Below are 27,911 nucleotides of genomic sequence, written 5' to 3'. Positions count from 1 at the left end.
CTGTTAAGTCATATAGTCAGTCAGGACAACCTGGGCTCAGAGGACTTGGGTTGAAAGTTGGTGGTCAACAGAAGGAGAATTCCGTTATAATAAAACAGCCTAACCCTAGAAAGTTTCTAAGGTAGCAACAGTACAGGAACACTATGGTATCTGATGTACCTGCATTCATTTACAGACTATCAGGGCAAGGCTCCAACTACCTCCTGGACTTAGAAGCCAAGTGTCAAGGATCAATATAGGTTATGTGGTACTGGTACACTGGTAAATTGCAAGAAATTGCACATTAGTGCTATAGTTACTTTAGATAATGTTTAAGTCAGATCAGGACCACTTAAAATTAAAACCCTCTATTGCTTATAAAACCATGGGAAAGCCCTTTACAACATAGTTCCTTATAGCCAGGAGCTACAACTTAGACCTCCTCCTACAGCACCACCTTGGTAATAAGTGGAATTAAAGCAAAACCATAGGCATTCAGCAGTCCTCTTCTATATTTATAAAATTATTTCAACCATGAGTCAACCAACCTTTTAATGAAAACTCACACATTTTTCACGTTAGATCTAAACAGAAATTGTATGAATAATGATTAAAATTTGTTTCACTGTAAACTAACACAATGTAAAAATGTGTCAATTTAGGGTATTAGTATACCTGAGATAAAAACTGACTGATGCCAATGAAAAAAAGTTTTCAGAAAAATCTTTAGAAAAATAAACACTTTGCCCAACTGTTAGGCTCAAAAAATACTAAAATTATACTAAAATTTTTATTTGTGTTTAAAGCCGATTTGAAATTTTGTATTTAAACTTCTGGTGCCTCTATAATTATCAGTATCATCAGTAGTAAGCATCTAGATTGGGTTATGTGTTGCTATGTAAGTCAGAACCATAATAAAAAAATCACATTATACAAAACCAAAACAAAATGACTTTAATTAATGCATGAGCAGATAAATAAAATTTACTGGCGCCATCCTGTTATGAAAAAAAAAAACATTTCTGTATCTAAGACAGAATTGGTGATCAATGCCAGGATGGGTGATCATTGATTGCTTTGAACACTGGCAAACAGGAGATCTGTGTAACTGCATGCAGTGTATTGTCTGTAAAAAGTTCAGCTCCCATAAAATACAATATTCAACAATAAATATTCAGTCACCATAACTTTTCATTATTGATATATGAAAAATTCTGTTGTACCAAGTATAGTGCCTGGAGAATTAGGTCACAACGTACTACGTGTGTGGTCTAGGTTGTAGTCATATAATTGCTATTAAACATAATGCTAAGGCTATTTGATCCAACATATGCAATATGGACTAGAGACCCAGACTTTTTCTGCTGGGATTCAATTTGTTACTCTTAAGAAAAGGAGTAAATTATACACCTCTATTTTACACACACACAATTATACTAGTATGTATTTTAATTTTGTTTATTTAAACATTCTTTTAAAGCTAACCTCCAGGCAGATAAATATATATATATAATCATTGCATTTAAATGAAAGAGGTATGCGCTTGCATTTGTCTTTATGTGATTTTTTATGTAATTCCTTGCACTCCAAACTAAAGGAGGATCACCATCAGAAGCCTTTCTGATTCTGATTCTCTCTGTGTCAATCTGACACACTGCGCCTGATTAACAGAAAAGACTATCATAGCTAAACTTGGAAAGTAGATTTTTTGAAATTGTTTGCTATTTTCATTTCTGGTCTGGATACATTCCATGTTTGTTGGATCACCCAAGCCCACTCTCTCCACATCTAAAAGCCCAGATTACCTAAATTTGGTGACCTTCTTGCCTCCAAGGCCCCAAACAGGCTTTCTGTCTGAGCCACATTAGTCCTCAGGTTACAACTCAAACTCACCATCTGAATCACCAACCTCATCTTCATTTTTAAAGGAATTCCTTTACTTTCCTTCTGATCCATGAGGTTCTCCAGAGCCACTTCCAATTCATGGCCTGGCAAAGGGATGGAGCCCCCTGATCCTTCCAATAGACTCTAGAACTGGAACCCAAATCAAGATCTGCAAATGTTAAATTCCACATTTAACTACAGCCTTATCCTTTACTCCTTACCCTGGTGAAATGGAAAATACTGATAGGTATCATGTAAACCTGGTCTAACACTTCTCACTACACTAAACCAGGCAATGCTGTCTGGTAGAAGTGTCTGCATTAGAAGACGGGATTTGAAAACTCTAATGCCCACATGAGCTCCACAACATACATCTCGTGTCATTGTGCACTGAACTATGCTGCAATGCATGTGAATCTTATTGATGCTTTGGGTGATTTAAAAGCAAGGAAAAACTCCAGGCAAACAGGTAAATACTCCAATGTTAAACATACATGTGTGAACTTTATACCTGGTGAAGAATCTGTTATTCTTTCCACCAACTTAGGTCTCTGCCACGCGGTATAGCTAAGCAGGTACAGTCCTATTTAGTTTTGCATTTTTAATTATAATAGCTCCTCCATGCTCATTGAAACATGAACCATCAGTGTTGATTTATCATCTAGTCGAAAGGACTATGACACACAGGAACCAGGAAATATAGGTGTCACTTGCCTGGCTATGGATTGTAGAAAAGGTGTATATGAAGTAAATGCATATCCATGGTAGCTTCTACAGTATATTAATTTCTCCTGAAATTCTGCTGAAAGCATGCTATAGAACCGGCTATAAGGTATTGTGGACTTGCATGTGTTGCAAAGTGGATTAATGCAGATGTCTAACTTGACAAAATACATGATTGATTGAGTGATCTCACAGATAAGCTTGTTTTAAAGTGAAATGAGAATTAGAAGTTTGCTTTATTACAAAAGCCACTTTCCTTTTTAACACCCACACCAGAAATGTTAAAACCATGTTTACCTGCAATATTCCACTTACACGTTTTCATAGCTAGGTGTTAATATATAACTACAAGGTCAGTAATCTCATTTGTCTGGGGAGCAGACAATAGATTACACATCTTGATGGTTTTCAACTGACTTTCCCACAAATGCTTCACCTCATCAATGAAATTCAACCTCAACTGGATCTGTACACACAATACTGAGAGCTAAGCGTGTTATCCAGGGATTGAGATTTGCCAGAAACATCAATCTCATAATGAAGTCATAAAAACCCACAATTTATCAATGAAACACAGAAAAACTGTTAAGGAGCCTATTGAACTAATTAATATCCCCCAAGATAATCAATCATTTCCATGTTTATAATCAAGAGACCCTGGGGGTTACTGTCAAATGATAGATTTGCTTTTGATTTGTTAAAGTAAACCTGCGCTCAAATATTTGCATATTCTTAACTAAAAATAAAATACTTTCAGATGAACCCACATTTATCTCTCCATCATTAAAACTGAATTATTGTTCAAATGTATTCTCCTTCCTACAGAGACGCCACACCATTATTACTTCTAGAAACAGAATCTTTATTTAAAGTATATAAAAAAGTTAAACAGGTTAGAATCACTTCTGACTCAGGGTGGGAGAGTGATGGACTCACTAGCTGTAAAGAGAATTTTTCTGTGATTTATTGAAGGCAGAATTTTGACCACTAACTGCTGTAAAAACAGATTAGGAAGACTGCAGTGATATATGAAATTTTTTGAGGGAAAGACGATTAATCTCACTGCATGTTTTCGGGGATGTGGGAGGAAACCGAAGTACCCCAAGGAAACCCACACAGACACAGGGATAGGATCCCAACTGGGTTTCGAACTGGTGACGTAGTGCAGCAAAGGCCAGAGTGCTAACCACTAAGCCAACTGTGCTGCTAGTGGAGGAAAGTGAAAGAAATTTGAACTGGATGATTTACTCTCAATTCCTAATCTCCTGACAGATCTAAAGGGCTGGATTCCTTTTCACTCTATCTTGGTGACCTTAGACATTAGAAAAAATTAGATAAAAACCTACACTGAAAATTCTTTTCTAATAAAAGTAAAACATCTCAGATGAATCCCCATATTTTTAAAATGTGTGGATGTCTATAGACAAGCGGTGCATGACTTTATCAATCAGGAAACACTTTCCATACAGAACCTCATACAAAGATACATAAATTGAAAAAATGAAAATGGAAAATTCTAAATGACATTTTAATAAGAATATCTTATCCTAACTTTATCTTCCCTGTATTTGCAAATCTTCTTCTGTTTCATTCCGATGTGCTATAGAACAGAATTCATTCATGTCAGCCCCATTTAGCCCTTTGCTGAGGATACCTGAGCTGTTTTAAGATTGGTGCACAATATCACCCAGTTAAAAGGGAATCTGATTATTACTCTGATGACTATTGATGTGCACACAAGACTTTCTTGAAACAAAAGTATGCAAATGTGTTCGCACTGTGCCGCACTCACGCTGAGGAAGAACTGAAGTTTTGTTTGAAGAGTAACTTACAGGGTCATAAAAAGTGAGTGAGATTTTTGCTCATGGCAACCTATATATTATGCAGTAACACTGACTTCAAAGTGCTCTTTATCAGCACGTAAAAGCCAGATAAATATTTTACAGGCAGAATACCATCAATCTGCCCACACCTACAGTGCTAATGACCCTTTCCAGACACAGACCCTAATACAGAATATATGAATGGTTTGCTTATATTATACTGTTATTATACTGTTTTGTTATTATATATATATATATATATATTTGTATATTGCATTGACATTTAATGGATTTTAAAAGCAAATTACAGGCATTCTGCCATATAATTTGTGTAGCAGGGTAGTGGACCTAGTCTTTGCGCTAATTTCACTTTCGCTTACAGGTCTCCTCCTATCCCCCTTCAGGAATAATGTTGAACGGTTCTCGGTGTCAATTTTGCCTATTGTTTCTAATTTCAGTATCTCATCCCCCATGCAGCTCATCTACAAGCCTTAAACCCTGATGGAGAAGAATTGTTTATTTAATATGCACCATTTATTTTATCCGAGCTACTGGATCCAATAAAATATTTGCAGACCCTTGATTTCTGGGGTCTGATTTGATAAAACTCTCCAAGGCTGGAGAGAATACACTTTCATCAGTGAAGCTTGGTGACCCAGCAAACCTGGAATGGATCTGGTCAAGGATTCAAAACATTTACTGGATCACCCAGCTTCACTGATGAACATGTATCCTCTCCAGCCTTGAAGAGCTTAAATAAATCAGGTCCCTGGTGTAGTGTTCTGTTCAAGATTTTTCACATGGATCACTTTGTTATAGACCAGTGAGAGGAGAAGCAGAACGCTGATTGGCTCTTTAAACCTATTAGCATACTCCTGATACTGCAGAACACCTAATGCTTTTTTCTGCTTCTCCTTTCCCCTAACTGGTCTGCTACACAACAACTTGAAAGAGTCTGAAACCAAGTCAACTGTATTTAAAATTACATTTAATAATGTGATCCTTTACAGTTCTTCAGTTTACCTTTAAAAGACTATTTTACCAAATGGGCCCCCATGCAACACCAAGTTGATGAGCATTTTCCAGTTGCTAGCCAAGTAGCACTCATATTCTCTGTGAATCATTTGACAGTTGGATAGAGGTGAGCCATGCTGTAATAGTAGGAGGGCTCCCGGCATTCATTTTACCCAGATCCCAAAATCTCTAGTGCAGCTACACAGTGCCTATCATGCACTCCCTCCCCCTTTGCTGCCTGTCTAGTTTGCTTTAGAGTGTTACAAAATTATTAAATATCCCCTAAAACAGAGACATTTCCTTCTTCAAAGCTGTGTATATCTTTTGTTAAAAACCCTTCTACACAAAACAAGAAAAGAAAGCAATTAATAAACCAACAAAACAGCCCACATTATAAAGGAGCTTATGTCATGTGCAACAACTATGGTACATGAATGACAAAAGAACAGCTGCCCTTCCCCTACCCTTACCCAGAACGTTATGCCCTATAGAGCAGTAACATAGGAAACGCTGTAAAGAATTCAATTTGCAAAGGTTGTCTTGTTTGCAGATGTTATGCTGGGACTGAACATTTAACTTGTTGCCATCTGAAGCTTCTTGGAGCTTAACACTTGAATGATTGCACAGAACAAGGCAGAATGACTGCCCATTGCAGCTAATAAAGTGAAACAAATATACATGAATTACAGAAAAGATTTAAACATTATTGCAAGCCCTTGTTAAAAAAACATGAACAACAACATGGAAATAGGGAAATAGTATACCAAAAATCCTTTTAAATAACATAGAAATGTTCAGCAGTTTCATTAATTCTAAATTTGGTCTGGTCATCTTGGATTAAAATACCTTGTTCAATTGCTTTCCCACCAAGATATATAGATATAATAATCAGACTGTCGTAGCCCAATCCTTGGGTGAAATCTTGCTTTCCTTGGTGGTGGTCACAATGTGTTTATATAAATCTCTTTTCTGCGGTTGGTTCAGAATGTAGCCTTATAGAAGGCTGCAGGTGTAGCCACGGAAAAAGAAGATTTTGGCTGGAAGATCTGAAGATTGTTAAATGTCACAGCCGTCCTATTTAAGCATTCATCTGGCGCAGAGCAACCAGTTACTTGCCAGGTTATTGTAGGGGTGGTAGACTCGACAAAGAGGATAACTTTCCTTTTTTTAAAAAATACACCTATCCTTAGGTCTATCAAAATATAAAAAAAAACTATTTTCAGGATCTGGAAATTGTTCTTTGGCTTTGGTCAGACAGTTTTCTAAATTATAAAAATAGTATAAACCTGTATATACTACATTTAGAAAGAAATGAAGATATATGTCACAACTACAGGGCCTGAATTGTGCTTCCAGACATCCTTCTTGTCTGTGTCACCTTTCTGGACATCTTCCTGCATCTTTATCGCTAGAATTCTGGCAGAATGACATTTATTGTGATATGTTGTGTGAGCATGACAAGAAGAAGCATGGCATGGTTTCCCAGACTTTAGATGACAGCGGTTAAATCATATACTAGCAGTGTCTAAGGGACAGCTGATTGTTGGGTGACTTCCAGTGCCTCAGGTAATATGAGATACCTAGCAAGCCATGGTGAATAAGACATTGTCTGCTGTGGCTTTGTAACGTGCTCTTCAGAGCATGAGTAATTATTAAATAAATCACTATTCATCTATTTATTATGTAAAGAATGTATATCAGTCCCTGGGAACCAGTCCAGCTATTGTGGATCTACAAGTTTCCAGGGCACAGCCGTGGCAAAGGAACAAAAGTGCCAAGGTGGAACTGAATCCAGGTTGCAATTGTAAATATTCATATTATGATACCATTGTGTTCAGATAAAAGCAAACAAATCTCTACTATATAGGGATTGTTATGAGTAGGAGCTGTAGCACATAGTAAGGGATGTATTACAAGCACCTTTAATAATGGGAGGTCACTGTGTGCTGGGAAATACAGCCATATGGTTTCATTATTAACAAACTCAGAGGATCACCTAATATTCTGTATGGCCCATGGCCAGTCCTAGCATGGGGAAGACAATGAATCCTGTCTCCGCCATGACATACTAAGAGACGCCATGACATACTAAGAGTTGCTCACTTCCATGGTTCCTAAACTACATCCTAATAGTACGGCTGCTTTGAAATATAAATCTCTGCACTGCTTCATCAGTGACTATGCTTGAAAAAAAATGTAGTCATTAGAAGGTAGAGCTTTCCTCAACATGAAGCTAATGATAGTTTATGGCCAGTGGTGGCATAAGGCTAATTTGCTTCACACCAAAATTAAAATAGAGAATTATTGCAAATGTTTTCATTTTCTCTGTACCCCTTCCATCTAGCCTAGTAAATATTATTGTGCAGTGGTAATTCCTGAGTTGTTCCATACTTACTGAGCAGTTAATGGGGAACATCAGCCTACATTCACAGCCTCAGTATACAGCTTTTTAGCCCATAGCAGCCTCGGACTGTAACAGATCACCCCTGACTGTACTTATAGGTTATAGATTTCAGACCGTTTTGGCTTAAAGGCAGTTTTAAATTGCTGAAAAATGGTCTCCATCACCATCTATGGATGTTTCTTCCATTGTAATTCAACCTCCCAATAAGCTGCCTTATCAACCAGTCATATTTTCCGCCGTGTGATTGAATAACATGTTCAGTCAATGTGCTCTACTGGTTTTTTGGTGAAATCTGTCCTCTGCCTGCCCCTCTGATTCCTCTATATAAACAAGTTTATGTAATTTAGCCAGTACTGTGCTTGGTTTTTTATTGCCAGCTAGCTGACACCACTAGACTTTCTGTAGGTCACGTCCTATGGCTTTAGCAGAGGTACATCTGGTGAAGAAATCCAGGGTTTCACTTTGAAGGGAATGTAGTTCTACGGAGACATGTATTTATGAATCATTGCTTCAATAAAAGTAATAATATTGCTGTTGTGAAGGCAATACATGATTTCAATATTAGGTTAGACATGTTTTTTGTTAACTGGGAGTTCAGGTTGCCTGTGACACTGTATAAATTACCAACAAGACTAAAGAATATAGGATATATAGAAGTACAGCAAAATGGCCCAATATATTTTTGGTTGTTTCAGTATTTGCTCTAGTTAAAGGCTGAGTTAACATTTCATTCTGTCCTACAGATTCTAACACAGAGATGTTTCTACTTATGCAATAATTGACTGCACAGCGCACAATGTGCAGAGTGTTCACATGCATGGATCATCATTTGTGTGGAGCTGCCTTATAAATGGTACTACACCACAACACACATAAAACCATGCATTAATATAGTAATGTGAAATAAAACAAGCACATATGTGAATGGGCCCTAAAAGAACTTATCATCAAAAAAGCCTAATCAAAATATCTGTTTTGCAGTTTCTTCAGAGTATTATAAATACCTGAGTGCCAGGCTTAGCCCATAATTGGCACAAGTAAAGAAAGGAATATTTAAGGAATGTGTGCTTTTGTACCAGTAGAGCAAATAAATTATACAGCTGTGCCTATCAAATAGTTAATACTGTTTATTCTTGAATTTTGCTGGGCAGGTTAAATAAATAATATTTTTGCAGCTCTACAAAGAATGTTCATGAGGACTATAGATATGGAACACAGCAACAGGCTTATTTTGAATTTACAAGAAATATATGTAATAAATATTTGTAGTATAATTACTCCTTTTCTAAGCAAAATATTTGTACATATTTTCATAAAAGTGTGTACACATGAACAAAGTATATTAAAATATAATTTAATTTTCTCTGAGTGTTATCATTTTAAACAATTATTTCCAGCATTCACACACAAAGCAGTGCTGGGAAATTATGAATTCATGCAGCTTCTGCCACAGGGCCAAAGATTTGAAATAATGACATCCAAATTGTTTCTTTTATAAAGCTCATTACTCAACAGCAATTTAAAACTCCAAAAGTGATTTCTGAATGGTTACAGTTTATGGCAATGTTGGTCTGGCCTCAGACATGCAGTAAGCAGTAGTTAGCCACTCCTATATGTGTCTGGGAGCAGTTTATAGTCAACTACCATATTTGACAAATGCTTTGTTGTGAGGTTGAGTACGCCTAGGATTATAGGCCAACTTCAATCCTCTAGCAACAGTTATAAAATGATATTAGTCCCTCACACTAATCTAATCTGCCTTCAAACGGTGCCTTCCTGTAGAAGATACACAAATACCAATTTATGACTGTGTTTTGACCCAAGGTGATATATCTAAGCAAACCGTTCAATACCCCTGAGGAAGCATAATATATAGATGAAACGTGTTGGGTTTCAATATTAAAAAAGCTGCATCTATAAACCAGTGAACTGGTTCTACCAGGAAGATCCTTCTTCCCTGTATCTGACACCTACTCAATGTATTACTAAGGTATTACTTTGATTGATGTTAGTAGTCAATTGTCTAGTGCCACATGATGGCCCTCCACAAATGAAGGTTGCTAAATGTTGTATTACAAACTTGTTATGAATTATTAACATGTTATATTGTATGCAACAATTTTCAAATTAAAAAATTTTCACAATTTCTGGCCTTTTTTTCCTTTATCATTTTGTACAAATACTGGGGACTAGTGGACACCTCTCCATTCCTTTACAACTTGTTCTCTCAACAGCTGTGTTTAACTGCAGTTATGTCTTTTCCATGCAACTGCATGCACAAAGTAATTCCCAACAGCTCCTATATAGCTGAATAAGAGTGGCTGGGAGCATTGTAGGCATACGGTAAACCATCTATGCATGTAAGGTCTGTTGGAATCAACCATTTTTAACTCAATATAGCTTGATGTTAGGGAGGATTTAATTGGTCAGCTTCATTATGTGGAGGGACATTGGACTGTTCTTATTCAAGCAGTAATTGTGAAGCGTTCCACTGACCTAGTACAATGCATAATAAAATACAGGATGTAACAGCTTGTTGGGGTTCTGTATTGCATTGCAAGATGCCGCTAATGGTGTTCTTCAGCACTATTTTTTTTTTAAAAAGTTGGTGTTTGCATGTGCTACCAGGCTGACCTGCAGCGGGAGGTAGCTAGTCTTCAGATCTCAGTATATTTGTCGCTGCCACCTGCAATGGCAGGTGTTTTTATGTTCTTTTCCACTCTCTATGGATCCTGTGGTTTCCCAGCATTCTAATCTGCACCTGTCATCAGCATTATATAACAGTCCTGTGTACAACTCTCCCTAATGAACAGCAGGTAGACTGAGATCATCAGAACATGGCTGATGTAGCACTGCTGTTTATAAACTAAATAAGAATAATCGTTCTTATCAAAACAAACAATGTTATATTACTCAAGGTGGTTACAGGAAAACCATTTACAATCTGTCCTGAATGTTACAGTAATGCTCATGCTGCAATTGCACGTGTTGTTAAAATTGATACCAAGGTTTATTTAGGGGAGTTAAAAATCTAAATGCTCCTCAAACAGCAAAAACATAAAAGCAATGTCTGACACAAACATCAGTTGTCTTCTTAATATGTCACAAATTACCCTTTTTAAATTTTTTAAGGAAAAAATGCCTTTGGTCCACTACCCTGAAAGATACTACCACTGGTATATGAACTGGTATCCCCATCAGCAGAGCAATGCATGTCGCAGTGTTTCCTATTCAATCAAACAAAAATCAAGAATGACAGTATGAGAAATGGATTGTGGGAACTTTCCAGAATATCATGCTGCAGGAAAGGTAATGAATCTCTTTGAGATTCATTCATTCTGTGATATGTTGTTGATTTTTTTACCATTTCCAACTGAATACTGCTCCAATAATTCTGACAGTTTACCATCTTTTCCAAACTTTTGCTGCGTCTGTGTTTGATCTTCATTGCCCTGGACTTTAATGGCAGACAGGTAAGAGAACTGTGATCATTTGACCAATACCAATAGATGGCATGCCCTGAACAAAGATGGAAGCCTGGTCTATGATACATGATATATCAACCTCTAATCACAACAAGCAACCCCAAGCAAGTGTCAGAGTCAGCAATACTAACTCGTAGCAAGTGTCAAGTCCAGCAAAGGTAACCCTTAGCAAGTGTTAGGGGCAGCAGCAACAACGTCAAGCAATCTAATCCCCTCATTCCCAAAGGTCCTGCCCTGCCTTTCAATAAGGAAGAAAAAAACTGCCTTTCAAACAAAATGGCAAATGCGCAGGGAAGCCATTTATAAGCTGCTAGATACAGAAGCAGCTGGCATTGGATATGGTTTGCTTAGTTTACGTGGCAAGCTTCCCCCAGCTGACAGAGAATACGGCAACTTAGTGGACAACAGTGGTGGAGGTCCAGCCAGAGCATTGCAAGGACACATGAGGATTGGGCTGGAAGTGTGGCACTGCGTGGATGGGACAAAGAATAGTCCACAAGGCAAGTTACTGTGGACAGATTGAAACGTCCAAATGGCCATGACCATGACCATGAGGGAGTAAAAAGCTTGTGGCATATCAGTGGGGCCCACCAGTGGTTTATCCAACCCTCTGGTAAACTGTAATGTAAAATGCTCTTTTTAGCAAAAGTCTTTGCATCATATTTTTAAGTTTTCTTGTTAGATAACATACTTTGGTAAAATTTTGTAAAACAAGCCAAGGCAATGATATGGAAATCATTCAAATACATATTTCTATTCTCAGAAGCAAGAACAGTTTACTGTTTCTAAAACCTTTGGTCCTTACTATTAAATTTCCAGAATTTTAACCTTGGTCAGATTAAGAATAAAAACAAATGTAGAAAAAAATGAGTTTAAATACTGGAGAGTTCCACCCTCTGGTCATTGCATTCCTTATTACTATCAAACACTCCATCATTTAAAAGACATCTAATGGCTTTACCAAGATTCTTCACACCACATGTAGTTCTATTAGGGGGTTCATTGGGGTTGATTTATTAAGGTATTTAGGTTGTTCACATAGCTAAATAAATTATCTTTGCCAGGGATTTTTCACAAAGCTTGGTAAATGAGACGAAGCGAAGCAGACTTCAATCATTTATTCATGAGCTTACAAAAATCCTTTTTTTTTTTAGAGTTTATGGCGCATAATTGGGTATTCTTTGTAAACAGCCTAAACTTTTTCAGTAAATCAGCCCCTTAGGTTACACCCTATTATCCTGCCACATCCATAAAATAAACGTACAGTAGCTTCCACTACAAATAAGTTTTAATTGTAATCAGGCCTGATTTTAAAAGCACATTACAAGCAGCACCTTGCTCATAAAAGATGAAAGAGGGACGATAGGGGGGGTTGCTGATTGACTGCTGGCCCCTAATCAAAACTACCTCCAATGTTCAGAACTTCTTATTTAGAACCATCTAAACCACACCAAATGGTGAGTTAGGTGACTGCATTTCCATAAACCCAAATAAATATTTTTAACCCATGTTGTGTATATTCTGTAGAAAAATGTTAGTTATAGCACTATTGTTGAGTTACCTAAAGCATAGTGATGCTACCAAATTTTGTCTGAAAATCAACACATCAGTGAGCTCACGTTAAGAGAAGGGTTAAGCCAGATCTCTATTTGAATAGGCTCTGCCTCTTGATAAACTGATATATTAAAAAAAAAATCTTATTTTAAAGTGTCAGAAAGATAAACTGAAAGTGGCTTCAAATACATTAGTTTGCTTCAATTGAAGGGATAATTGGATAGAGATTGATATTGATGGCTCTACTCTATTACTCCTGTTTAACAATGTTCCTGTGCAGCTCTATTTCATTAAGGCGAGGTAAGTGTAATGGGTATTGAAGGTGTTCTTTGTCTGCAGTGACTTAGGCAAATAAGTTTGAAGACAAAATATGTTTTCATGGTTGAGTAGTCCCGGAAAGCAGCAACCACAGATACATTCTTCCATTTACAGTGTGGGCGTAGCATGGTACACAGTGTATGGTGTCTGTTCTTCATAAATAACCTCACGTGGAGATATTATGTTATTTTCTTACACTGCTTGCTGTACTATATCTATATATTGTTAGGATACATTACAAAATATGTACTGGCTTATGATTACCAAAGCTGTGCCAAACACTTAACAAATTTCAGTGCAATCCTTCTATAAATGTCCCATGCAGATTTACTAATAGACTTAAAAGCTTTTGTTCTTCCAGATTTAAAAAAAAGTTGAGTTATTGCACAAAACAGCATTATACCGCTAAACAAAGTTAAAGTAACTACCAAAAAAAAAAAATACTGAAAGCATATGTAACTATATAATAAATTCAATAACATGCATTAGAATGCTAATTTATTTAATTTCCTTGGCGATCCCAAACAATTCATTTTTTCCCCTAAAGGATATTTAAGGGCTGATTCATGTTGTTGTGATTTAACATGTGCATTGCGACAAGTTAAATGCTTGCATTATTAAAAAGCAATGATAAAGACTGGTAACAAAGAAACTGCTTTGAATGATTAAGTCCTCTTTCTAAGAACACTAAAAACGCACAACCCTCATGCAAAAATGTGATGCAACAAAAAAAAAAAAAAATGAAGAAATTCAAAGGATCTATGTGGAACTGCAAAGTGTCTAAGGTCAAAGTGTTTGGAACCATTTGTATCTAAGTGGCGTGTTAATGCACAAGTGTTAATGTGTTGCATTCCATTGAAACAAAAAGGGTTGCCAATTCACTCGAATAAAAAAAAATGCACAAGACCCTTTTTTCCTGATGCCACACACTGACACAAACTCCTGTGCATGTGCATTTATTGCAGCGTGCTACAAGAGCCTCGGGGTGCTGCTGAACCAACACTGCACTCTGGAAATGCTTGATATGTGCACTGCCACGTGTTGCAGGAATGTATGTATTACTACTAAGCAAAGTTCTAAACCCCCTTTTATGTTTTCAGTTTTGTGAGGCATGGTGATAGGTTAAAACAGAACTTTTATAACACAATCTAAAATATGCATTTACCTTCATGGTTGGCGGTGCTGTGGCTGGTGGCGACAAGGGACGGTCCGGCACTGTCCCTTCTGAAGAGTTTGACAGCTCCGGTTTTCTGCTAAAGTAAAAAAAAGACACGCATTACAAAATTAGTATGATACTTTCATTTACATATGTCCATCTACATATATGTACATTAAAAAGAGTGCCATAATCCTCCCATATAATGGGTTATTATCTCCAATTTCAGTATACTGTATATAACATTATAGAAGTTAAAGTTCTGCATTGCTGTCTAAAATATACTTAGTCATACTCAAGGAACAATATACAAATGATCGCAACCCTTCAGCCATTAAAAAATAAAATTTGACTGCTATCACTTCAGTATACTGATTGGCTGCAATGGTATTATGCCTTTTTTAAAACAACGACTCTTTGCATCGCCTAACCGAATAAGCCTAATTGATTAAATTGATGTAAAACAGAACATCTTACCCTAACTTCATTGTGACTTTGTAAAGTCTGCGTTCTCTAGCCTGGTGTATATGCTCAGGTGTTTCACTCACTGAAGGTGATGCAGGTAAATTCATTTCAGGTGCTTAACACCCAGGAACTCATAGATAGATTTGCATTGTCATGGTAACCCTATTACGCCAAATTTCCCTTGCCCCTCCCTCCTCCATTTTCCCATCTGGCAATAGGCTCTTATAGTCCATATTCTGTTTGTTTCTGGCTTTTTCCTCTTTGTAGAATAAATGATTACACAGAGTACACAAGAGGAGATAGAAGCAGGAGACCAAATCACTATCTGATGCTCTGTTCTCTGTGTTGTGCAATCAAAAATCAGTACAAGAAAGAAAACATAAGATCACAGAAAATAATAGATTGAAAATTGCTTTTTAAGTGAGGTTAAAGAAAAATGTTCTCTTTCTAGGCATACCGAATCAAAGGCTTGTCATAAATGAGTTTATATTTACAGCCTTTCTTTTGTGCACTGCATACCATAGGCTAACACATGTCTGAAAACAACAAAGACAATGCACAAAGAACAGTAATCCATGGCAACTAGATTTCATATTTACTGACAGAGCAATCACATTCAAATTGTGAAGGGTTTTTTCTACCTCATTTTCTACAGGTTGTTATTGCTGACCACTTTCTAAAAATGCTAGTTACCTGGATGCACAGCTTTTGGAGGCAATGGCATTAAGCAATTAAGAAAATCAAAACGTCCAAGTAAAGCCTGAGTTAACAAATTCCTTTTGGTTCAGTTCCACAGGAAAGGCTGTTGAATCCATTGGCTTATCAACAGTAGTCATCAAAGGTTAGAAATGGTTAACAATGGTTAGCAATGGTCAGAATTTATCAACAATTGTCATCAAAGATCAACAATGGCCAACATTAGTCAACAATGGTCAGTAATGGTCAACAATGGTCAGAAATGGCAAAGTTCTGTCTCCTCTTAGGCTATGTACACTTGTGCAATCATTTTTGTTGGAAAGGATCTTTCAGGATCCTTTCCAATGACTAACGACTGCACGATGCATGATCAACAATGGTCAACATTATTTAACAATGGTCAGTAATGGTCAAAAATGGTCAGAAATGGCAAAGATCTGTCTCCTCTTAGGCTATGTACACACGTGCAATCATTGCTGTTTGAAAGGATCTTTTAGGATCCTTTCCAATGTCTAACGACTGCACGATGCATGATCAACAATGGCCAATATTAGTCAACAATGGTCAGTAATGGTCAACAATGGTCAGAAATGGAAAAGTTCTCTCTCCTCTTAGGTAAGGTACACATGTGCAATCATTGTTGTTGGAAGGGATCTTTCAGGATCCTTTCCAATGACTAACAACTGCACGATGCATGAACGAGTGCTGTATGGATCCGCCAGGTTGATTGTTTGGCGGACGATGGACAACAAGCACTGTACACACGCAAGATTCCCGTCCGTTATTGGCTCTGAGCCGATTATCAAGCGAGAACCATTGCACGTGTGTACCCAGCCTTAGTACAATATGCAATTGAAACCAAAAGTAATCTACATCCTTAACAATCAATTTTTATAATTTACAAATGTTTTTTAATTGAGTGAATGTTATATATTAGACCACTCGGTTCCCAAATTTTTACCTACTTCATTGGTTACCTCTTTCTGTCAACTCTAGTAGCTTAGTAAGCTGTGTTTGGCTTCTCATTTGGCTGATGTAATTACTGGCCAAGAACAAATTTAAAGCAATTAAAGTCAATGTGCAGTCAGAACTCCAAATCTGCGTACTTGTTAAAGGGAAACATTAGATCAGCTTGATATCTGGGCAACCAGCAATTCAGAATATGAAGTCAGTAATGAATGTTTATAAATGTTCTTGAAACTTTTTTTTTACTAAAGATTAATTCATACTAAGGCAATGCTAAAAATACTCATGTTTTTAGAAACAGTATTAACCAGTGGTAGGACATAGGACCAGTGGTCAGACCTAGGCATTGGTATCAAATATTCAGGGATGGTTGGTTGGTGATTAGCACAGAGGATACTAATGCAGAAGAGCTGAGTTTGCAATCAAAGGGTAACTATCAGGATTACAAGGAAGGTTGATGTGAGAGTTACAGTGAAGGTTACAATTAAATTTAGTTTGTGGGTCATAGAGAGGGTTAGTTTTATGGGTTACAGGGATATTTGGTTTGAGGGTTACGGAAGGGTTAGAGGAATATAAGTATTGAAGTTATTGGGGGGTTGTGGTGGGGTTAGATGGAGGTTTAGTGTAAGGATGAGTCTTGGGTTTACTGTTTCAAGGACTATAGGCTTAGACTTGAATTTAATGGTAGGGTTACAGGGAGGTTTTATTTCAAGGCGCTCATTTAACACAAATATTTTCCATTCCCTTGGGAATTCCTTCAGCAAGAAGGTACAGTAACAGCTTAAAGTATGTTTCCATTAATTTTGTTTAGTTTTATACAGAGCATGGAAGGTGCAAAACCCCGATCAGGTTATATTTTGCTGACTGCACCCTGCTTGAGAGATTCTGTTCACTTTATGTTAGAATAGTTATTTATTGAGTTTTACAGGATTACAGGATAATTAATAACAAAAAGATACAATGATACAATAGAATGATGTAATGGAAAAATATAAAATTTAAATTATAATATTAAATTATATAACATACAAATTTATAAAGTGTAATGAAGATAACTTATAAAAAAGAGGTAATCAAAGGGAAAAACAAAAGCTTCTGTTTCTGTTCACTTTCTGTCCTAAGGACGAAACAGAAAATGAGAGAAAATGACCAAATAAAAAAATAGTCATCCCAGTGATTTGTCCCTGGAACAAGTGTCTCCATTAGAAGATTTTCCCTCATTATGCCTTCATCAAGACAACTTGGAATGTTGGATTTCCCCTTCTTTCACCTGTCTTAGCGGCAATATTTACCAGGACAAATAAAGAGAGTGAATGTCCCCAGCGAGGACCGCCAAAATAAAAAAAAATACCATTACATTCTCTTTAATAAAATGTCCTCCGCACACCCTAAATTATTACTATTCAAAAAATAAAATGACTTCAGATGTTCACATAAATGATTTTTTTCAATGAAAACTGAATAAATTTACCATTTTAATACATGTATGTATATTTATATTCTGCTTGATATGATTCGAGGATTATGTCAATATAAATATGAAAGGTTTCTAAGCCCAGCATTTGTCACAGATCATGACTGCAGACAATTTCTCTGGAGAAATTTGTGTTAACACTAAGGAAAAAATATAGTTTTTTGTATTATTAGATTGCTTCTAGCCATAATATTGACAAGGTTTGATAAAGAAAGGGCAATTCAATTTTTATTATTATATTTGCCAAGTTCAGTAACAGCTGGGCTTTAATGTACAGCTCTATACAGCTCTTATCACACTGCAAACAAGCCAGGTTGCTATGGCAACTGGCCACATGGTTCCTAGGCACCACTGAGTACCGTTGACCGATGTACCCATGAGGATGTCGGTAATTAAAGACCAAAGAAAAAATGCACAGTAAATGACATAAGTCAGAATCCCAGCTAACTATTCCAGCAGCACAGATCTCCTGAACCTTGCTAGAAGTTAATACAATGACAATCTCCATAAAGCACTGATTTCAGATTACAGGTAGTTCCCGGGTTACATACGAAATAGGGACTGTAGGTTTGTTCTTAAGTTAAATTTGTATGTAAGTCAGAACAGGTACATTATTTTAATAAATGCAATTAGGACAGATATTTGTCTCAACATAATATTAGGTAGGTATACATAATACAGGACAGTAATATTACACTTCCATGGTGAATCTGTATTAGGGAGAATAGGGTCACTGCTGACCCCTCATTCTGCAAATTTTGGTGACACAGTAACTTCGGTGTAATGAAGATCACTGACCTGAGTATAAGAATGTAAATCAGGATTCTTGACTTACTGACTAGCTTTATAATGTTGGATGTGTGAGTACTGATATATGTACTCAAACTGATCATCCGACCAATATATGGTAGAATAGTCCAAATTGACCTTTTCAACATGAGGGAACCCTGGAAATAACTTTAAGGTCTTCAGGGAACCCCTGCTATACTTACTGTAGCTAGGGCTCACACTATATTAGCATGATGATCAGTAGGAAAACTATATTGCCAGTCAGTGGGAAGAATGTTATTCTTACAGATAGCCAAAAAGATCATTGGGTTTGGGTAAACTGACCTGAGAGGCACAAATGGCTCATGGCTTAAGAAACCCCCAACAACCTATGGAGGAACCGTTGTTAAGAAACACTGGTAAAGGATTAGTGTAGCTCACAACAACCAATCAAATTTTGCTGTATTTCTAGCCTTGCCCTAGCAATGGAAGCTAAAGTATGATTGGCAGCAGTGGACAGACCTCACCAATGCCTATATGTTTTTACCTAGCACCAAACCTAGTTTTCAAAGGGTTGGAATCTCTAAAACAGAAATAAAAGTTTTTCATGAATCCAAAAAAAAAACCCTAATTTTTTTAAGTTCTGGTAAAAAAAAAATACTCATATATAATACAATGGCAAGTGATAAAGACACATTTAAATAATCAAACCAAGTGCACATGACCATACATCCAGATCAAAAAGAAACATATGTCTCCCATTGTCACACACATATTCATTCTTTTTTAAGATCACTATTTATGCCAAACCAAAACATCACCCAGGCAAGTGTTCCTAGTTTTGTAAACTACTACACAATTCAAATAGAAATGGGAATATTTCTTCTTTCTTCTGGATGGGCCAGTAGACTCGCTTATTGACTCAATCTACGCACTGCATTTATAAATATATGAGAATTAGTCTTCTGTGGTCTCTTCAGATTCATGGTTTGCAGACAACAGAACTCCCTAGCCATGTACCTTCTCTTTATCCATTAACCAACACCCTGCTAATATCTTTTTATTTCCTATGTCTTAATAACCTCTTACCCTCCTGTGCAACCTTCAACTTTCCTATATTTCTTTGTACCCCTCCCAACCATATTTGCTCGTCTGTACTTCACACACTCATTCTCCTTTCCTTTATTCCCCTACCTACAGATATAACCTATAAAAACTCCACAGCCATGTAATCTGTGAATATTTAAATAAAAAAATGAAAAGGAAGTGAATAACACATATCCATCTTTATTATCCCATAGTAATAAAAGAAAATACCAGAGGCTTGGGAGGTGGAGAGGTAGCCAGGCCAAGCCCTTGAAGCAGGAAACTTGGTCATTTAGTGGCCATTTAAAACAATTTTAAAAATAGAACTGAAAAACTCTAATATAGATAGATATATAGATATACTCTAACTGAATATTACTAGAAACCAAATCCTAAAAGTCTATAAAAATGAGTACTGAAGTGTGTGAAGTGTATCTTCGGTAATATCATACATAAAGGCAATTTCTTGATGTATGGAATGACTGATTTTGTGAATTAGAAATGAAAAATATAGTTTCAGTAAAATTACCATAAAGCCAATGGCTATGTTCCCCATCGTAAAGTTTTTCTCCCATAGATTGAGGTTAATCGGTCCAACTCTGGTAAGTATTTTTTAATATATATTCATGATCTATCTTTGCTTTACCTGCCTGCTCACATTGCAGAAAATGAGTCAGGCGTGGATATCTGACAAAGCCCTCAGTGTACATTCCCATCCTTTAACATTATGATAACCTCACATCTAATACAAATGAGAACTATTGTATTTTATTGCAACCAACTATCTTCTTCAGTACTTTTAGACATATGTATGGGAAGCTGAAAGATATAAAAAAAAATCCCCTTTAAAACAGAAGTAGGGTATATTTATGTAGTAAAGTTGCTTACTATTGGGACTTTCTAAAGCTGAACAAAAATCTACATATACAGCTGACTTATACATATGTGAACTGTCTTGCCTGTTAAAGATTTTTAAAAAACCAGCTCAGCCAGTTTTTGATATGAGCACACCCGCCAGCCTGTCCTGAGGTCTATGTCTGTGATGAGATGATGAAAGAACAGCCGAGAACTCATGATATCATGGCTCTGTCCTCCGATCCTGTAGGCATGTTTACAGAACAAACTTATGTCAATGAGATGATTGTGATGACATAATAAAAGAATCCCAGCATACTCTTGATGTCATGGCTCTGTTCTCCGATCCTTTAGATATGTTCACAGATTGGACTTACACTATTATGAAAGCATTAGTTCCTCAACCTCCAAAGCAGAAGCAGCAAACTTTTAGTAAAAAAATAAGATGTCAATCTGCTGAAAGAATGATAAAGGATCAGCAGCACATTAAAGGGGTCATCCTTCTGCTCAATTTACTTTCTATTCTTAACCGCTGTTTCCAGTCAGCACATAACAAACTGTATTGGTTCTTGGTGCTGCCTCTCATAGTCTAAGTTCTGCTGTGCAAAGAATACAGGAGGCTGATAGCAAGATATTTTTGTATATTTAAAGTGGAATTAAAGTCAACATTTCCCTCCTGCTCCAACAGATTTTCCACATCGTTATTACTTCTAGGAGGAGAATCCTTACAAATAAATACCTGCACCAATGGAACGTGTGCATTTTTTGATGTAGGAGAGCAGATGATTAAATTCTTGATGATAACCTGACAGTAAGTAATGTCTTTTTTTTCTGCACAGGAACACTCTGAACAGGAAATAACCACCATACTTAATGGCTGCCACTAGAATGAATGTACTGTGAAATAGGACAAATTGTGTGTTTTACACAGATGCCATTGACTTTGAGATAGGTAGAATAACTATATAGGCAAAAAGATTGTTTTATTTCCTGTATGCTATGTCAGACCGTAATTCCATATTAAGCAAGCTGCATGAATACGTAACTGCATTAATTGGTGTCTGGGGTTTAGCTTTGAATAGGCCTATGATGGTATTAGCATAATAATTACAAACAGAATTATATAATTTCTTCAGAATTATAACTATACATCTGGCTTGCTTACTACAGCAAATACGAGGAATAAACAACAACTCATTAAAATCTTACTTTGTATCAAATTGTGCAAGAAGTAAAAACAGTAATTAGGCCACTAATTATTATCAAGGAAAAGCTGCAACAGGTTTAAACAGAATTTTATTATACTTATCTGCTCCAGAAAGCAGGAAGACTGCTAAATAACCATCAGGAGGTTGCAGTCCTGCAAGGAGAGGTGCTCAACATTTTACTCTGGCTGCAAGCTGTACAGGGAAAACTAGATTGTAGGAAGGATTCCTGGATAAGTGTGCTCACCAATTTCAAATAACTTTTGGAAGCCCAGTTGCTTCTTTCTTAGCCTAAATTTTCTAATAACTTCAGAGTGCTGTATAGGTATGCATGCTGTATTTACTTATTTCAATGATGAGTAGTGGTGCCAGGCTGACCAATCTAACCCCCCATTCTGTAGGCCTGCATAGTAAACTGAGTAATCAGAGTTACCAGAGACCTAAATCCTCAAACAACATGTGTGACTGTCTCCTTTTGGGAACCGTGCTGCAATTTGCTGACATCTGCAAGCCAAATGCAAAATAAATGGTTACCAACCATTCAAGTTTTTCTATGGTTACCAATTAAGTAAATGTGGAGGTGTGGCAAAACAAACATGGCAAAACACTGCGGCTCATTGTGGGTCTGGAATGGCCATCCTTGTTCTGCAAGGATGGCCAATAAATATCCTCTAGATCAGGGGTGACAAACTTGAGGGCCAAATCTGGCCTGCAACATCCTTTTTTTTGGCCCCCCAAATGAATCCTGAATATGAACTGCAGCTGGCCCACTGTTGCATTGAAATAGCGCAACTACTACAATTCCCGGCATCACATGCATCTATAGACCAGCGACCTCTCTGCCTACGCATGGCCCCGCATTGGACTGTTTTATAGACGCAAGTAATGCAGGGAATTGTAGTAGCGGCATCACTCGCATCTATAGACCAGCGGGCTCTCTGCCTATGCATAGCTCTGCATTTGACTGTTTAATAGACGCAGGGAATTGTAGTAGCGGTGCTACTGAGAAGGAAAAATTTCCTCCATTTTTTCAATAAATTTCAAGGTTGGTCTGCGACTTTGTCTAAGTTTTTAATTTTGGCCCTCTGGGTATTTCAGTTTGACAACCCTGCTTTAGATTCACTTTGAGTGAGTGTTTTATTTTGTATCGTTTTATCGTTATGCATAACTCCCAAATGTCCCTCAACCGTTTTTTTTTTTTAAACCAAATACATCTATCTCTTTTTATCCAGTTGTCCAAAATGTTTACACCTCTACAAAAATATACTATTTAATTACCGTAAGTGTACTTAAAGCAGAACTAAACCCTGTTTATACTCACATGCCCCCATCCTGTTGCGAGTTTTTTTATTCCCATCTCAATAGTAGTCACTGAAAACACATTTATTAAAAGGTGAACCAAGTCTAAACTTAATTTTTTAAAACAATTTAGTTAATATTCAGATATATTCTAGTAAATGACAAAGCACACGTTGCATGGACAGCATACAACAGCTGACTTAACAGTGTAGTTTAGTCCACTTTAACTGCATTAGGCTAAATCCTAACTGGATTAATTTGTGCCAGTGTTGTGTAATAAAATTGATTGCAATGTTTATACCATAAAAATATGACTTTTACCTTTTATTTTTAATGATGTAATTTCTGCTGATAACCTGCAGCCACCTCCTGCCTACATGCACTCGCTCCAGCAGCAGATACAAATTATTGCTCCAGATTGGCTTCCTAATGATGCCAATGCTAAAACCCGCCCTGGCAATGACTGCTGGCATGGTTGCTTAAAGTCATCACTAGAAGATAATGTCACAGGGTGACAATGTAGAAGAGTAATTGGTAGAAACAGCATTGTCACCCTATTGCAGGAAAAGCTCTATATGCAAGCAGTGTAAGGAGTTGATCTAATATTATCCTCTTGCAGCCCCAGATCAAAAATGGGAGAAGAAGCAGCAGCACCAGTAGCCAATTGATAGATTAGTGTAGTGTTTTCAAACTTTTTTACATGGCAGAAACCTTGAAATAACATTTAGGTCTTCAGGGAACCCTTGCTATACCTAATATATCTACAGCTCACAGTACATTAGTATGGTGGTCTATAGGAAGAATGACTCTTACATTGCTGGTCATTGTAAAAAAAGTCAACCTTACCCTGAAAAATCACTGGTGTCACTTAAACTGACCTAAGTGGCAAAATTTGCCCTTTGCATTTTGGAGGAACCCAAAAGAGTTCCACGGACCCCTGGTTGAGAAAAAACTGTTTTAGCCTATCCTTATTATTTAGAACACACTAAGGCTTAGTCTACACGGACTGTTTCCCCAGTGTTTAACCTGAGGCTTTTAAAGCCCATGTTTGAAGTCCCCATGCATTCCAATGGGCTAATCTACACTAGGACGTTTCCTTCAGGCATGTTTTTGAGCTTTATCCTAAACATTGCTTGCAACGTTTAAAAAATTAAAGCACGGGAAAACCCATAAAAACGGGTTAAAATGCATTAAAGGGTAAAAGTAAAACTTTTTAAAATGCTTATGTAAAATCATGGCAATTCTCGCTAAAACCACGTCATAGACATTTATAAAAGTTTTTTAGTGTTTTAAACTTAAGCTTTAAAACGCTTGTAAAAGTGCATAAAAACACATATAAACATGGTAGGAACATTTATATGTGTTTTTCAAACTGTTCATGTAGACCCAGCCTAAAGCAACTTAACTTCAACACATGATGCAGTGCTCCACTACACTGAATCAGAAAAACTGCTGCATGTAATTTATTGTTTATTCTAATGCATTGGAAGCCCATTCAAAATGAATAGGCCACCTTAATGCACCATACCTTAACGTGGTATACTAAATGCACAAATACAATGCACAGGAAAATGTAAATGTGCCACTAATATTGATAATATTTGTTCTTTAGTACCTGGAACATTTTTCTTTAACAAAGTTTCCACACATTTTTATTGAAAGCAAAGTCTGCTCTTTGTATTAGTCCTTGTATGTGATCCTGCTTCAGTTTCACACTTTTAATGTGCTTTATTGTGGTTTACAACCAATGCAAATGAACGATTATCATTCATTTATCCATCCATCCATTCATCATTTGTAACATGTTATAGTTCAGTGTTAGGTATAAAAGATTACTGGCCGATGAAAGCTGTCCTTACTTGCCCTCTAGTGGAGTTATCTATATATAATACACCTGTAGTATAGTACACCTGTTCATATTTATCAGACAATACCTTGCATCATATAAAGAACAAATAAACATTGTATCAAGCATTTTCACAGGCCACGAGCAAATGAATGAGAAGCCTAATTATTTGGGCACAACTATTGCTAAAAATAGAAAGAGACACTATTGTTTGCTTTCCAAGATTACAACATAATATAAACATAGACAGATAAAAACAATCCTCTAAAACCAAAGCACAAAAATAATTGTCTGCTGACTGCTATGGGTTAGGGTGATGTGCTCACTGCACCCCTTGTTTCTACCTTTGTCCATGGCTTGTATGAATGATGCAGCCATGTTGTTTTGGAATACAGTAAAGAGAAGCACGCAATGCATGTGAATTAAGAGATGTGAACCTGGAAATGACCGTACCTAGCTCATCTGGTGGTTGTACATAATGTATGAGCAGAACCTGAACTGTCACATTTAATGTTGGTCAAAGAGTACATTGTATTTATGTAGTCACTTGTTATCATGGTTACAAAGTTATATTACTGTTTGGGTTTATTTTTTAGGAACATTTGGCATCCATGTATCACAGATGTGCCGCTTTTAAAGCACTGTGCATTTTCAAGTGTATATAAACCCTCTGAAATTGTTTATATACACTTCTTATTTGCTCTCTTTTGGTTTGGTAAATATGCCATTGCAATTATTTTATTATATCTGTTTTATATGTACAAAAAATTGACCTTGTCATAAAGTCTGAGCACACTTCCTGTGTTATCTCTAAGAGTCTATTTAATTTAGCCTCCCTAGTTCTTATTTTGAACTAGAGAATAATTAGCATTTATGTTGTACAGATCAGAAAGCAATTGAATGCACTTCAGGCAGATCAAAGAGTATTTTTTTCTATACTTACAGGGTCTTTAAAGGGATAAAGCTCTGGGAAATATATAGTGGAGACGGACTGCATTTTTTAAAAATTTTGTCTTCATATACATCCTTTTATGCCGCTGTTTGGTTATATTTATGCAGTGTGAAATAACTGAAATCAAGCTGTTCACAGGAATATTTACAGGAAGTGAAAATTAGGTAGATTTACATATATGTTTACATATATAGAAATGCATATTTCCCAACTGTTCCCAATCTGGAAGAACTGTACCTCATTCTTTCATCTTCAATTGTCCCTCTTTTTAAGTGAAGATATACACCCCTAAAACAATGAATGATTTACCTATTTATATTGTATATATTTATATCAAATTTTTCATCCAAAGTCTAATATGTTGCACTGGTTATTTTGAAAACCCAGTGTATAGAAAATAATGAATGTGAAAAAAACTGAAAATCATTTTAAAATCATTTTAATTATATTACTTTTTAATGGTTTGTTTTACAGGTGGGGTGTCTATATAAATGATCCCCCTATCCCAACCTAAGGAATTTTTTCTTTATTGTTCTCAATATATTCCCCTATATAGATCTGTCTTGCTATCAGCTTTCTACAATCTTCTAAACAGCCACACTCAGAGAAGGAGAGAAAGAACCCAAACGCTAAGCCATCAGAACCCAATAACTTTAGAAAATTTAGTGATGACATGAATAATGTGTTGCAGGCAGCTTCTTGACTTTAGAAGCATTACTTAACTGCAGTAGAAAAAAATGAAATCACCATAATCAGTTGCCTGAAACACAATCTGGCTGCTGGGTTGCTCGGGAAAAAATCCCATACACAAGAAGGATCTGGATGGTTACTACATTACAGACCAGCAGGCAGTATATTTGCTTTAATTTGTGTGTGATATGACTCCTATATTTATATTTATGATAAATGGCTTGGCATTACCATCAAATAAAACATTTCCAATGCAAATTCCATACTCTTAGCTGGCCAGGATTGCAGCCACAATGATGCTAGCCCAATATTTCCTTGAAAAATTAGCCCCCAAAACCTGGAAAATCCTCCCATAGTGTTCTGTCATCCCCTGAAACAATCCCATTCCTTGACTTGCTGATTAATAATGAATTATTCACTGCAGGCTAATGAATTGGTAATACTTTAGCTTTACTAAAGGTGTACAGTTTTTCTATTGTTATTTAATTATTTACCTCAATGATGAGATTTGACTTTAGAAAATAACAGAAAAAAAGGGAAAGCAAAGTCATTTTCTGAATGTCTCAAAAGTATTTTGTTACATGAATGCAATAAAAGATATAGAATGAAACTTTCAATACTATTTTCCCTCTCCAGATGATTAAAGTTATGTGTTTGATTTTGGATTTTTCACTGCCAAATTCCTGGTCTTACACCCTTGGACCATTCATTGGGGCCTTTGTCTTCTATATATGACATTTTACATTATACCAGGGCTCACCTTGCAGTTTCTGACTTCTCCTCAGGTCCTTTTCCTTTCCTCTGGCCCTGTCCACCTAGGGGGTCTCTTGTTTGCTTAGGTCCGAAGAGAAAGATAGATAGCACAACTAGCAAGAGTAGGGACTTGTCTACAGGTGAAAACTACAGTGACATATTGGGGAATTGAAGCCAGGGCAAAGTATTGGCACTCGACCTCATATATAAAGTCAGAATTAGATGGCACCAATTTAACTAGCATAGAAATGTGTACCTGGAGAAAGCACCTGATGACCAACACCACAGTTTGCTCTTAATAGGTAATCAGACATAAAAAGACAGAAGCTCATACCATTTTTTAAGCATGGTGGTAGAAATGTTATGGTTTGAGTTTGCTGGTATGCTGGATAAAAAAGTGAGTAATCTGTCCAAAAGTTGAAGTTGAAGTGGAAATGGACCTTTCAAATTAATAGGGGTCCACAACACACTAGCAAATCCACCAAGGATCCACCAATAAATAAATAAAGGTTTATG

The 27,911-nt window shown here is 36.6% G+C and overlaps 1 protein-coding gene across 1 annotated transcript in view; it reads right to left on the bottom strand.

The window, feature by feature from the left end:
• The window catches only part of RAP1GAP2 (RAP1 GTPase activating protein 2), a gene marked incomplete in the record, with an annotated part of 332,769 nt that overhangs the window by 118,924 nt on the left and 185,934 nt on the right, over positions 1–27,911 (bottom strand). The window contains 1 exon segment of the mRNA XM_072429866.1: positions 14,350–14,437. Within this exon segment, the coding sequence (XP_072285967.1) occupies positions 14,350–14,437 (88 nt within the window).

This window comes from Pyxicephalus adspersus, chromosome 1 (assembly GCF_032062135.1).
Source record: "Pyxicephalus adspersus chromosome 1, UCB_Pads_2.0, whole genome shotgun sequence".
Taxonomy (NCBI): Eukaryota; Metazoa; Chordata; class Amphibia; order Anura; family Pyxicephalidae; genus Pyxicephalus; species Pyxicephalus adspersus.
This window is presented reverse-complemented; position numbering and strand designations above follow the sequence as displayed.